We start from the raw sequence: 15299 nt of genomic DNA on the forward strand, positions 1-15299 counted from the left end.
CAGGTATCCCTAAACAGGGTAATTTTTTAACTATTTTCTTTAATTGAAAAACACTTTGGGTCATTGAATCATCCCAAGGAGGAGGATTCTTCCTAAGTCTCTTGAACAATGGTATACAAATGGTTCTTAAGTTGGGTATGAAGTCAGCCACATAATTTATACAACCTAAGAATCTTTGCAACTGGGTTTTATCCTTTAGTTCATCTGGAAATTTATTAATAAATTCTAAAGATCTACTAATGGGGGTATACATGCCTTGGGAAATATCAAAACCCAAAAATCTTACTTTAGATTGAAATATTTTAAGTTTCTTTTCAGACAAGACTAGCTCATTCTCTTTAATTATCTCATAAAATAGATTCATATGTTGTATATGCTGATTTATAGAATCTGAAAATACTAATATGTCATCTAAATAGACTATGGTAAAGTGCGAGTAATCATTAAATATAGTATTCATAATATTTTGGAACTCGGAAGGAGCATTTTTTAATCCGAAAGGCATGACATTCCATTCATAGTGACCAAAGGGCACCACAAAAGTGGTTTTATATTTATCTTCTTCCTTTAATTGTATTTGATAATATCCAGATTTAAGATCAAACTTTGAAAATATACTTTTATTATTTAAGAGGGAAAACGAAATAACAGAGAACGAATGCGCTTTTCTGGTCTGAAATTTTATTTTAATAAGACCTTAGAAAGCGCTTTTGTGTAAAGCGCTTTCTAAGGTATGCCTAAGACAGCGCTTTCCAAAAGCGCTTTCTAAACCCCCCCTTAGACAGCGCTTTTGGTTTTATTTATTTTTTTAATTTAAAGACTTTAGACAGCGCTTTATCAAAAGCGCTGTCTAAGGTCTATATTTAAAAGCGCTTCCTAAAAGCGCTGTCTAAGGGGGGGTCTTAGACAGCGCTTTTAAAAAGCGCTGTCTAAGACCCCCCCTTAGACAGCGCTTCTAGTATTTTCTTGGAACATTTTCAGCGCTTTATTTTAATTTTAACCTTAGACAGCGCTTTCTGTTAAAAGCGCTGTCTAAGATGCGCTGTTAAAAGCGCTTTTTGGCGTAGTGATTTAAGATCAAACTTTGAAAATATACTTTTATTATGTAATCTGTTTATCAAATCCTTTTTATTAGGTATGGGATACCTAATCCATTGTAATGCTTTATTTAAGGGTTTGTAATTTATTACTAACTGAGGACTTCCTCTTTCTAGCTCAGAAGCATTGGTAACATAGAAAGCGGAGCAACTCCAAGGAGACTTACTGGGCCTAATCAATCCCTTGTCTAGGAAATCTTTTATTTCTTTTTTACAATAGTCTAAATTTTGTTTATTCATTTGTATTGGTCTGGCTTTAGTGGGGATATTTGCTTCCTTAAAGTCAGGTTCATAGGGTAATGAGATAGTATGCACTTTTCTTTTCCAGAAAACATTAGGTTGTTCTGAGCAAAGATCGTTAATGAATTTATTTTGTATACTTTTAATTTTTTCTTGAATACTTGGAGATTGCAGTTGATCTTCTATCTTTTTATAGTGTATTTCTTTATTAATGAAATTAATTTGTTTTTTTTTATTATTAATCTGATTAATAAATGATATAACCTTACTCTGGACAGAGTTAAGATCCCTAATCTTAGGTGGTTCTAAGAATTCAAATTTAATTTCACGCCCTAAAGCATTTGTGGTTATAGCTGCATTATTAACTGTGAAAGCGTAGAGTAAAGCTAGAAAAGGGGTTCCTAAAATAATGGACTCATGAATATTTCTTACTAAAAGAAAAGAGGTTTTATAACAAATCTGATCTTTACAAATTTTAGCACTTGATAATTTGTAAGAAACTTATAATCTATTACCATTGACTCCTCTTAAAGATTCTTTAGTTTTTTCATAATATTGGATTGGGATCAACCCTTCTTGGATGCAATTTAAATCTGCTCCTGAATCAATTAAAGCAATTAATTCATAAGTTTTATCTTTAACAATGAGATTTATTTTACTATACCATTTATGCGATATTAATTTTTCTATTTTGTTAATATACCCATCTTCATTATTCAGAATAATAGGTTCCTCATTATTTTTGGTTAAGCTAGATGAGGCTAAATTTTTATTGAATTGATTCTGAATAATCATGTTTCCTTGTAACTCTAAAAGTTTAATTTCTATCTCATCATCCCTCGCTTTTAGAATTCTAATTTCATTTTTTAAATTACTAATTTCTTCTTGTAAATCTTTAATAGAAATAGTTTTTTCAACCGGTTTCTTAAATAAATCCATAACATTTTTAAATTCTACTTTGTGAATATTCTTTTTGGAAATATCATTTTCATCTATAATACTTTTAATTTGTCTCATGAAAGCATTCTTACTTTCTGAATTTTCCATTTTGTCTAATATTCCTATCAAAGTATTAGCTTGATTATTTGTTAAAACATTAATTATTTTGTTGCAATTGTCACAATTACAGAAATCTAGGCCTAAACATTCATCAAAATCATCATCCGATTTTTCAGAATTGTCAATTTGATGTATTTCTTCGTAAGAAGATTCTTCAGATGTTGACGACCCTTCTTCCTCCGAGTTTAACAATATGTTATTTAAAGTAGTTATTAAACTTTCTTTTAACTCTTCTGAAATGTCTAAGTTACTCAGTTGATTAATTTTTTCTTGAACCTTACATTTATTAGCATAATGGCCAAAACGACCACACTTATAGCATTTAACATCTTTATCCTTGGGTTTAGATTTATTATTATATTTTCTGTAAGGTTTTTTACCATAATTTTTCTTGTAAGGTTTTTTATAAAATTCTGGCTTGTCTTTGTAAAATTGCTTCTTATGATAATGGAAGTTATTTCTTCCTTTACTAGCATGTTTTTTATTCTTGGGGTTACTCGGAGCTCTCAAAGGAGTAGCTCCATATTGCTCGCAAAATGATCCCATTTCACGTCTATTACTAGCCTTTTCATTCTTGATCTTATTTTGTAATTTATAATCTGTACAAATTTGTATACCAGTTTCAATTACATAATTAGATAATTCTCCAATGGTTAATGACTGATAGGGGATCGTTCCATTAAAATTTTGCTTAATATTAATTTTTACCTTTTCTGCAAATAACCTAGGTAAACCACTAGTAAATCTTTCTTTCCAAGAAGTTTTCCATCTGGTACTTATCCTAACATTAGCATCTAAGTACATCTTAACAGCAAAAGGGTTTTCTATCTCTTCTTCTAGACAGAGTAATTCAAACCATGTAAAGAAATAGATATTAATTTCATGTGTTTCTAGAAACCTATAAAATTTTTGCAAATACATTTGAGTCTGATCTTTAGAGAAATTTGAGAAATACCAATTTCTCTTTTCTAATATATAAATGGCCTCAAAGTTAGCTCTAATCCAAGCTTTGTCTATGACAAAGGGTTCGTCATTTGTAATAACACCTAGTATTTGGGATTCTGTTGGAGAGGGCGACCTAGAGGTCCTCTCAGAGTATAGCGGTTGGGGAATTGTGGGAGCAAAGTTTACTCCTGCAAGGTTTACCCTAATTGTTGAATCAACTGAATGTCTAGCACTAGATGTTGACCCAATACTACTAGACTGATGATAACGATAAGATTGACTTCTATTCATCCTGATCCTGACAGATCCATCAATATCTTGAATAACATATATATATATATATATATATATATATATATATATATATATATATATATATATATATATATATATATATATATATATATATATATATATGATTTGGTTTATAAAATCAAATTAATGATCACTTTTAATGTCTATCTATACATAAAGCAACATGATCACATGAATTAGTTTTTTTTTATTTTGTAACCTGTAATTAATATTCAGACAGTGGATGAAATAGAAAATTTTATCCAAATAACCATTTTTTCAAATAAATACACAAAGTAACCAACTTTTCCAACTATTTTCTAAAGTAACCCACTTTCAAACCAAAAAATTCTCAAAACAAAGGAGGCGTTAATCCAATTGGTGTCTGTTTACAACACATAAGAGAAGATGCTAATCCAATTGACGACAATGTACAAATACGTAGGAGAGAGAATATACTTTCTCTCCTATATATTTGTACACTTACATCAATTGAATTATCGTCTCCTCTTATGTGTTTTACACAGGCGCAAATTGGATTGAGGCCTCCTTTGTTTTGAGATTTTTTTTTGTTTGAAAATGGGGTACTTTGGAAAATAGTTGAAAAAGTGAATTATTTTGGATATTTATTTGAAAAAATGGGTTATTTAGATAAAAATTTCGATGAAATACGCTACTATACCCAAAAAAATTGATGATCACACAACAATAACATAAGAAAAAAAACTTATGTAAAGATAATATAATAGCAAAACTCCAACAAGTCAATTTCCCATCACTTTTATCTAGGGGTGTTCAAAACCGAATCAATCCAATAGAAAACCGCAAGTTAAACTAAACCAAACCGAAACCGTAAAAAAACGTATTTGTTTTGGATGTGTTTGAGCCATTTTGTAACAAAATCACATAGTTCTGTTTGGTTTACGGTTTGTATTTTGCAAACCGAACTAAACCAAACCAAACCGCATTATGTTACAATCCAAATTTCACTTATCACACATCCAACCCAAAACCCAAACATATTATTCTTTAACCTTACAAATATTCTTTTACTCACACTTAAGGTTTTAGTTTCAACCTTCTCAAATCTCTCTTTGTAGTATCACACATATTTCTCATGTACATCTCACCTCTTATGTTTTTTATGTTTCATCTTCTAATCACTCATCTCTTATGTTTTTTATTTTTTATCTTCTCATTTTTATGTTATTATTTTCTCTTCCAATTACATTTTATCGCATATTTCTTATCTAATCTCGCATCTCTTATGTACTTGCTTTTTCATTTTCTTTAATCTCTCCTCTCCTCAGCTTTTTCTTTTTTTTAATATTATTTTTTATATTATTGTATGGTACTATTTTATGTTATTTATTTTATTTTTTCTAATCTTATTTTTGTATATTGAATGAGAATTTTATGTCTATGATAAGTTTTATTGTAATTTGGTAATATGTGAATGACTAAACACAAAGTTATGTGGTTCTCTATAGGTGTATGTATGACTCAATAAAAATCTTGTAAAAAACTGAACCAATCGAACCAACTCAAATCGCATTGATTTGGTTCGGTTTTATTTCTAAAAGACCAAACCAAATCGAATCACATATTTTTTTCTCTTGCAGTTCGGATGATCTTTTTGCATAAAATACGCTCAAATGATTAAATGTAACTATAATAATAATAAATGATTAAAAAATATGACCATGAAGCAATTCGTTACATGTAACTATCATAATAATAAATGATTAAAAAATATATATTTCACAAATTTGATAAGTATATCTTGAATTTTTATTTTAAAAAAATTAAAAATAATTTTAAAGATGTATAATTGATTCAATGTGTTTGATTATTTTTTTTAAATAGATTTTCCTAGTTCTCAAAAAAAATTATATACGAGAATAAGTTATTATTGATTTAAATATTTTTAGAAATAATGCCAAAAAATAATAATTTTATATACGAAAAAATATATTATGGATTAAAATATTTTATATATTAAAAAAATTATAAACACAAATTTATTTTCTATCATTTTATTTTTATTACATTTTTAAAACAAATGCGCAAAATTTTATGAAATGGGAATAATGAAATTATTGATCAAAAAATTAAAATATAACGAGAACAAGTTTCCTATTAATTCAATTATTTTTGTAATATGAAAACAACTTATTCAGTGGCGGAACTGAGGGGGGACGTGGGAAGGCCACGACCACCCCTCAACTTTTTTTTTAATTCATATATATTAAATTACTAAAACATCATTATTTTAAATTAAAATTAATTTTTATTTTTTCTTTTTCATTCAAAGTTAGGTTAAAATACAGATAAGGTAAAAAGCTCCTACCTTTCCTTTCTTTCTCATATGGGTTTGCTACCGGCACCGGAATCGGAACAGATTAAAGTGATCGACATCTAACAGGTAAAAAAACTTTATTCATTCTTCTTTTATTAAAAGTAATAAATTAAAGTGATTGCTTGATTTGTGTTTTTGAGATTTTTAGGGTTCTTCTTTCTTGATGTGTTAAAATAATCTATATGAGGTTTATTAAGCCAATTCATAACACTGTAATTTACAAATATAGTTATACACTGTAATAAGGTTTATTTAATCATTGTTGCTGCTAATTTCTAATAGTGAAGTTACTGGTATTTGAAAACGGATTAAAGTTGATTAATTAAGTTTATTAATTTTTTTCTCTTTTAATTTTTAGGTTCTCTAAATTGATTTTTGGACTAATATGATATTATAGGAAGAGTAAAGATGAATAATAGGAAAATTGATTCTTTTTTCAAAAGGAAAGCATGTGAAATTGAAAGAGAAGAGAGAGATGAAGAAATTATAATCCCTACATCCGAATTTGAAACAGTTCTTGAGAATCCAACAAATGAAGAGCATCATGGTTTTGAAAATTCTTTGGAACGCGATCCTGGAAAGCGTCATCCGATTTGGTAATATCCTCCAAATCAAGTGGATGCAATACGAAGAGCTTATCTAAAATTGGGTCCATATCAAATTCATTTAGAAAATTATCCTTTGTTCGGTAACGAGGATCATCCGAGAAGGTTTCAACATACTTGGTTTAGCATATTTCCATCATGGTTAGAATATTCACCATCTGAAGATGCCGCATATTGCTTACCATGTTACCTTTTTAGCAAAAAACTAAGTGGACGTCCCAGATCACTTGTCTTTATTTCTATGGGTTTTAGAAATTGGAAGAAAGTTAGGAATGGAAAACATTGTTCCTTTCTTAAACACATAGGGAAGGATCCTTGCTCACCACACAACAATGCAATGAAAGCTTGTCAAGACTTGTTGAATCAAGATGGTCATATTAGAAATGTTATTCAAGTGCAAAGTTCAAGTCAAAGAATGAATAATCGATTACGACTCAAGACTTCAATTGACATTGTTCGCTGGTTAACACTACAAGCTTGTGCTTTTAGGGGTCACGATGAAAGTAGCAAATCAAGAAATCAAGGTAACTTTCTTGAGTTATTGAAACTTTTAGCATCCTACAATGATAAAGTTGCAAAAGTTGTGTTGGAAAATACTCCACAAAATTGCAAGTATACTTCACATCAAATTCAAAAAGAGCTCTTGCAAATTCTTTCTAGTAGGGTGAAAAAGAGTATTCGTGAGGAAATTGGTGATTCCAAATTTTGTATCGTTGTTGATGAAGCTCGTGATGAGTCAAAAAAGGAACAAATGGCTCTTGTATTAAGATTTGTTGATAAAGTTGGTTTAATACAAGAGAGATTTTGTGATGTGGCACATGTTAAAGACACCACATCTTTAACTCTTAAGGAAGCAATATGTGATATACTTTCTCGACATAACCTTGATGTTTCTAACATTCGTGGCCAAGGGTATGATGGTGCTAGCAATATGAGAGGAGAATGGAATGGTTTACAAGCCCTCTTTATGAAGGATTGTCCTTATGCATACTATGTTCATTGTTTTGCTCATCGATTGCAACTTGCATTAGTTACATCATCAAGAGAAGTCAAACTTGTTCATAAATTTTTTGAGAAGATGATCTTTGTTGTGAATGTTGTTTGTTCTTCTACAAAGCGTCATGATGAGTTACAAGCTGCCCAATTAGAAGAAATTGCTTATTTGTTAGAGATTGATGAGATTGTAACTGGTAAAGGTGCAAATCAAGTTGGTACATTGAAACGAGCTGGAGATACTCGTTGGGGGATCACATTACGATTCAATTTCTAGCTTGATAAACATGTATGAAGCAACTTGTTTAGTTTTAAAAAAAATTGCAAAAGATAGAGGGAGTTATGCTACACGTGTGGATGCAGATAGTTGTTACAATTACTTGAAGGTATTTGATTTTATATTTATTTTGCACTTGATGAAAGAAATCATGGGAATAACATATATGCTTTGTCAAGCCTTACAAAAAAAAATCAAGATGTAGTTAACGCTATGAACTTGGTTCGTTCAACAAAACATCTTATTCAAGGTTTGAGAGAAAATGGTTGGGATATATTGTTTACTAAAGTGGTATCCTTTTGTGAAAAGCATGGTATTGAGATTCCTGATCTTAATGATGTTCATTCAACAACAAGATTTGGACGCTCCCGTCTTGAAGAGAATCAAGTCACAATTCAACATTACTTTAAAGTTGAAATCTTTTTCACTACCATTGACAAACAGTTACAAGAGTCGAGTAGCAGATTCAGTGAGCATGCAATAGATTTGTTAACTCTTTCTTGTTCTTTATCTCATAAGGATGGATATAAAGCTTTTAGCATTGATACTATTTGTTCTTTAGTTGAAAAATATTATCATATGGATTTTAGTGATCAAGAGAAGAATAATTTGCAATTTCAACTCCAACATTTTCTATTTGTTGCTCGTCAAGCATCAAACTTGAATAATTTATCAACTATTCAAGAACTATGTTCATGTTTGGTTGCATCTGGACAGGCTGAAACTTACTTCTTGATTGATAGACTACTTCGTCTTATCATGACTCTTCCTGTTTCTACGACCACAACTGAGAGGTCTTTTTCAGCAATGAAAATTATTAAGACTAAGTTGAGAAACAAGATGGATGATGGGTTTGTTGGAGATAACATGACAGTATATATTGAAATGGAGATTAGTGCAAGCATTAGTTCGGAGTCAATTATTGACGATTTCAAGTCACTCGGAACGCGTAAAACATTACTTTAAGGTAGTTTTAAGTCATGTAATTTAATTTTTTCGTAATTAACTTTGTATTTATTTTAACTTTAATGTTTTATTTAAAATACTATTTACATTTTATTTATAATCTTTATTTTACGTTAGCGGTCATCCCAATTTTTTTTATCTGGCTCCGCCACTGAACTTATTGATTATTTTTTAAAATTGATTTGATTAGATCTTCCAAAAAAGAATTTTAAATTAAAATTTAAAAATGGGAACAAGTTTATTAATGATTCAAATATTTTTAAAAATAATGTCAAACCAAAGAAGAATTTTAAATTAAAACTTGTATACGGGAAAAAAATAAATTATTAATTAAAATATTTTTATATACGTAAATAATTATAGGTATGAGCTTATTATCTCATTTAAAAATAATAAACTCTTTTGGTTGAATAATTTTGTCTTTTTTTTTATTATAACTGCTCAATAATTTAATGTAATATGAAATTGAATTTTGATGGTCGTTAAAATAATTATTATTTTTAATTTTAAATTAGTTAATAAATAATTTTTATTTCTTAATTTAAGATTTTTATTGTTATTAATATTATCAACTACTAGCGTTCAGACGGGCACTCTCGTGCCTGTCTGTCCGCTTTTTTTAATGCGCACAGCAGAGAAAAATAAATGACTATTTTTCTTTTTATGAGGTTTCTATTGTATATCATATTAAAAATAATATTATTATACTTTGAAAATGGTAAACAAAGATATTCAAAATTATATTGAAGCATGCAAAGTACTATTGATATTGAGTAATCAATGACGTTCTTTAAGAGGAATGTCGAACATGAAATCTTTATTCGAAGTATTTTATTTTTCCCTGCAATTGTTTTCCATAGTAAAGAAAAAATGTAAGACTCTCAAATTATATTTTTTTTAGAGAAAAAGATAGTAAAATTAATAGTGAGTAGTGCAATATAGTTTTTTTTTACCTTATAAAGATTCAAATCAATTCTTCATACACCCTTTTATTAATGCGCTCCTGAGATTTAAAAAATTACAAATACATGACGAAATGTCATATCATCAAAGAGTACATTCAAAATATATCTCAGCTAAGTATTGTGGGACTAAGAAAATCTAATTTGAGCCCGTGGCCATTTTCAGTCTCTTTATTGCGCTACACCGAGTTTTTGTTTTTACTCTCGTACTCGTCTGTCCGCTTTTTTTATTGCGCTAACGTGTGTATATCTTTTATGATGTTTTTCACATATGTCATGTTAAAAAGAATATTACTTGGACACATTTTATAAAAATAAAATTAAGATAATATATATTCACTTTCAATATGTTTTAGTAAAGGAACACCTCTCTCTCTCTCTCTCTAATTTACTGCAAGATATTGTAACATATTGAAAATGAATATTTATCATCTTAACTATAAATAAATAAATAAATATTCCTATCTTTTCCAACCAATTTTATCTTTTGTATTATTAAATTTCTCCCTATTTTCATTTAAATATCTATTTTTATTTTCAAACTTTTTTTCAAAATCTCTTATTTTCCTTTCATTTCACACTATTGACCAACATTATAAACAACAACAACAAAAATGTTGCAAATGTATCGGTATTTAATTAACTTGCAATAGAGTACTGGATGCTACGGTGACAAATAAATCTATGAAACATCGTTAAAAAAGAAATTATTTGCATATAATGTTTTGATAATCATGAAAATAATAAATAGTACATAATCAACGCTATAAGAAAAACACATGATAGTCAACAAATCCATAATCTATCATCTTCTGCACCACCATATCTCGAAAAACCCATCTTCTGCATCACCATATCTCGAAAAGCATGTCAAAATAAGAAATGATGAAATAGACTTCTATGCCCCACGTCTTGTTCGACCGTACCAGTCTCAATAGGAAGCCTGCATTAAATTTTTGAAAGACGGTAATAAACTTCTGAATCACTAAATCCAATACTAAGAACATGCATTTTTTCTTCTTTTTCCCTTTCATTCTCTCTCTAAATTTTTAATTTTTATTTTGTTTTTTATGAGTGTGTTGTGTATGGTACTCATGATAATACTGTTTTTTTTAATTAAATTAAATGAGGAAGTTGAATATTTTGATTGGTAACAGTAATCCACGAATAATGGGTTGGTTGGAATAAAGGTATAATTGGAATGAAAATAGGTCACTTCAAAATAGCATATCCCCATTATAGATATTTATAGATACACTAATAAGAATTTATTAGAATTTAAAATAAGATGTCATAGGTTGTCTGAAACACTTCAGTGTTATCAGAGTCTCTTTATTTTTTTATTCAATTAAGGTGTGTATGTCTTGTATGAAGTTTTTTTTACATATATTCTCTGAAAAGAATATTGTTTGGACAATATTATTAGAAAAAGAAGTAAGATGATAAAATTTTAAGTTAAATTCCAAATAAACAACATTGTTCTAGGAACCAATTTAATAATGCAAAAAGCATATTATAATAATTAAAAATCATATTGTACTTCTAAATTGTTAAATTCTAAATTGTTTTAAATTCTTTCCTATTACATTATTTATCTTAATTTATAATCTCTCTCCACCTTTTTAGTATGTACACATGTAAAACAATTTTTTGTCCATAAATCTATTTCGATTTTTAACTAAATAGAAAAGAAAGACGGAAATTTTTTGTACATAAATCTATTTCGATTTTTAACTAAATCAAGATAAATTTTATTAAAATGATAAATAGTAATCATTAATCATCTATTACGTAATACTATATGCTTTAAAAATCAGAAATAATATAATAATGCAAAATAAATTGAACCAATTTTATTAGTGGAGGGTATATTAGTGGTAACTATCAAGAAGTTATTATCACACAATTTTATTTTATTATTTATTAAAAAATTAAAAGATTAAATAAGGGTAATTTTGGAAAAAATAAAAGTCACTCCAAAACATTATATCCCCTTTATCTATAGTTATAGATAAAAATTTTTTTTGACCAAATCATAACTTTTAATTTTTTTAACGCCAAATTAAAACAATTATAATGAGAACACGAAGTTACTGATCGAAAAATTGAATATTAACGACAACAAATTTACTATTGATTCAAATATATTTTTTTATAAATAATGCCAAAACAAAAATGATATTTATATAAGAAAAAATATATACTATTGATTCAATTTACTTATAGGGTAATGCTAACTTGTGCCGCAAGAGAGATAAATAAAGTAAAAAAGTCTTGGAATTTGCGCGGTAAACTTAACACAAAGTCATAATTAATGATTCTATTGTTTTTTTCAATAAAAAAATTCCATTTGTGGGTTTCTTAACTTGTGTCCTTGAGGCACAAGTTAGCATTACCCTTACTTATATATGGAAAAAAATTATAATATATAAAAATGACATTTAATAACTTTTTCATTTAAGTGTGTATTAAATATATTTAAAATTTTAATATTTATAGACAAACATTAGCTCTCCTAACCAAAACTATTTGATTATAAAAAACTTAACCTTGCATGTGCAACTAGGAATGAGTACATTCTAAAGGGAGGAATTAGTCTTATACTTATGATTAGTCAAAGTTCAAATTTCTATTAGAAGAAATCCTAGTAAACTTCTCAATCATGAATACATAGTGAACCTATAAATAAAATAATACATATAAATAGGTTGCTTGTAGTTAGTTGTAACCGCAGCACCAACATTGCAACGGCCAAGGGCACATGCTGCCGGTTGAGTTTGGAACTCAAAACTCCATCTATTGCCTCCAATTATCTCCAATAAGTATAACATAGTGGTTTTGGTTAATTAAGTCAAATTTTATTATTCAATCATAAAGTACATATTTGTAACCATCTTTATAGAACTCAATAAAATAACACATTCATGTCTCTTATCTTGCCAACAACCAGCATCTCTCCTACTTGGAATTTTAAACTTCAACTACAAGTTTCATGCTACATATAACTATGCCAGCCCAGAAGCACTCCTCAAAAGAAGAGCATTAATAGTCAAATTTTACAAGAGAAAAAGTCTACAATATTATTGTACTAACACCAAATTTTAAATACAAATAATGAAGCACCCTATTCATTCCTATAAGAATGGTTCAACACTCATCATCATCATCATATCATCCAGAGATAGAAAAAAAAATGGCAGCTACAAAGGAGAAAAAAAGTGTTGCCATAATCTTTGGTGTCACGGGACTTGTTGGGAGAGAGTTAGCCAAGAAACTAATTTTCCAATCTTGTTGGAAAGTTTATGGCATAGCTAGAAATCAAGAGACACTAATATCAAACACCCTTTTGAGCCCTTATTACAAATTCATTTCTTGTGATTTGCTTAACCCTTTGGAGACTCAAAAAAAGTTATCTTTATTACAAGATGTAACACATGTGTTTTGGGTCACATGGGCTAGTGAATTTCCACTAGACACACAAGAGAGTTGTGACCAAAACAAAGCTATGATGTCAAATGCTTTGGATTGTTTGCTCTCAAATGCAAAGAATCTAAAACATGTTTCACTTCAAACAGGTACAAAGCACTATGTATCCCTTCAAACCCCTTTTGATGAACAAAAGAAATTGTATTATTACAATGAAGAGTCTCCAAGGATGAGTAGAAGCCATAATTTCTACTATGCATTAGAGGATTTGCTTATGGAGAAATTGAATGGTAAGGTTTATTGGTCAGTGCATAGGCCTGGTTTATTGTTTGGAAATTCAATTAGATCATTTTATAATTTTATGGGGAGTTTATGTGTTTATGGGTCTATTTGTAAAAAATTGAATCTCCCTTTTGTGTTTGGTGGAACAAAAAAGTGTTGGGAGGAGTCCTACATTGATGGTTCGGATGCTAGGCTCGTAGCTGATCAACATATTTGGTCAGCTACAAAAAGTGTTGTTGTTTCTACTAACGGACAAGCTTTTAATTCAATCAATGGCCCAAGTTTCATTTGGAAAGAAATTTGGCCAATTATTGGGAAGAAATTGGGAGTTATTATAGTTCCTCAAGAAATGTTTGATGGAAATTTTTGGTATTCAAAAGCCATGATTGAGAAGGAACAAGTTTGGGAAGAGATTGTGGAGGAAAATGGATTAGTGAAAACAAAAGTTGAAAATTTGGCTAATTGGGAATTTTTAGATGCTTTATTTAGATTCCCTTTTAAGCTTATGGGGAGTAGAGATAAAGTTGATGAGTATGGCTTTGGTGTAAGGTATAAGACATTGAATTCAATATTGTATTGGATTGATTGTATGAGAGATGAGAAGGTGATTCCTTAGTTTGAAGTGTTTGGTGTTAGAAATTTATGGAGCACCACAAAATAGGTTTTTTTATAACAAATTAGTGGCAATGAGTTGTTTGCATGTGCTTGTTAAAATTTCCCTTTATTGTTTGTTTGTTTTATATACAGATGGAATCATCTTATCTTATTTAATAATGTATGTAACTTCTTTTGCACGTCACTGTCTACTTGTGTGTTACTTATTTATGACCACAAATGGGAGCATGGCTTTGTCTTCTCTATGCTTTGGCAAAGAATATAATATTTTGATAATCACTTTCAACAGATTGTTTACAACTCTAAATTATTATACACGTACATGTTGTTTTTTTATTCTAAGATACAGCACATAGGTAGTTGATTTTTGTCTTTTCTTATGGTTAAAACTATAAAAATGAAATGTTTTTAAATTGTGGGTCAATGCCATTGAAAAAGTTTAGTGATACATGAACATCTATTCATTGAACATTTATTCTTTTGTGATGGTGGTTGATAGTGTGATGAGAAAAACAAAGGCAAATAATGGTGAACCATTGATCAGAGAAGGTGATAAATCAATCACAATGTAAATTTAAATATTAAATAATGATAATTATTTTTGTTTATTTATATTTTCATTTTTCAATAAATAAAAAATAAATTAGATTTTATTATTTGAATTTCTTTATTTTTTTATCATAAATTATTTGAGTTTCTTAATAACTATGTATCTTTAATTTTTTTAATATTTAAATCTTACAAATTTATTATTTTTTTTCAATTTTTTATAAAAGAAAATTTAGTAAATTTATTTAATTTCTATTCATATTTACGTTGATCTATAAATTCATTTTTAATGGGAAAAATTATAACAAATGGATCTAAACTTTTGTTTTAAATTACAAATTTATTTTTAATATCTCTAACTTTACTATTAATGGAAATAAAAGATTATTTTTTAATATCTTTTATTATTTTTAATTTTTGATTAATCAAACATAGTTTTAAAAGTAAATTACTTACTTCATATATATACCTGGATTTAATTTATAAAATCAAATCAATGATCATTTTTAATGTCTATCTATACACAAAGCAACATGATCACATGGATTAGCTTTTTTTTTTCATTTTGTAAGATGAAATTAATATTCAGACAGTAGATGACTACACTACTATACCCAAAAAGAAATTGAT

At 28.3% G+C, this 15299-nt stretch overlaps 1 protein-coding gene across 1 annotated transcript; it reads left to right on the top strand.

The window, feature by feature from the left end:
• Positions 1 to 12842: 12842 nt before the first annotated feature.
• On the top strand, positions 12843 to 14393 carry LOC127078575 ((S)-8-oxocitronellyl enol synthase CYC2). The gene has a single exon (XM_051019018.1). The coding sequence runs from the start codon at positions 12940 to 12942 to the stop codon at positions 14119 to 14121; it is 1182 nt and encodes a 393-aa protein (XP_050874975.1). The 5' UTR covers positions 12843 to 12939; the 3' UTR covers positions 14122 to 14393.
• Positions 14394 to 15299: the final 906 nt, after the last annotated feature.

Source organism: Lathyrus oleraceus, chromosome 5, assembly GCF_024323335.1.
Source record: "Lathyrus oleraceus cultivar Zhongwan6 chromosome 5, CAAS_Psat_ZW6_1.0, whole genome shotgun sequence".
Lineage (NCBI taxonomy): Eukaryota > Viridiplantae > Streptophyta > Magnoliopsida > Fabales > Fabaceae > Lathyrus > Lathyrus oleraceus.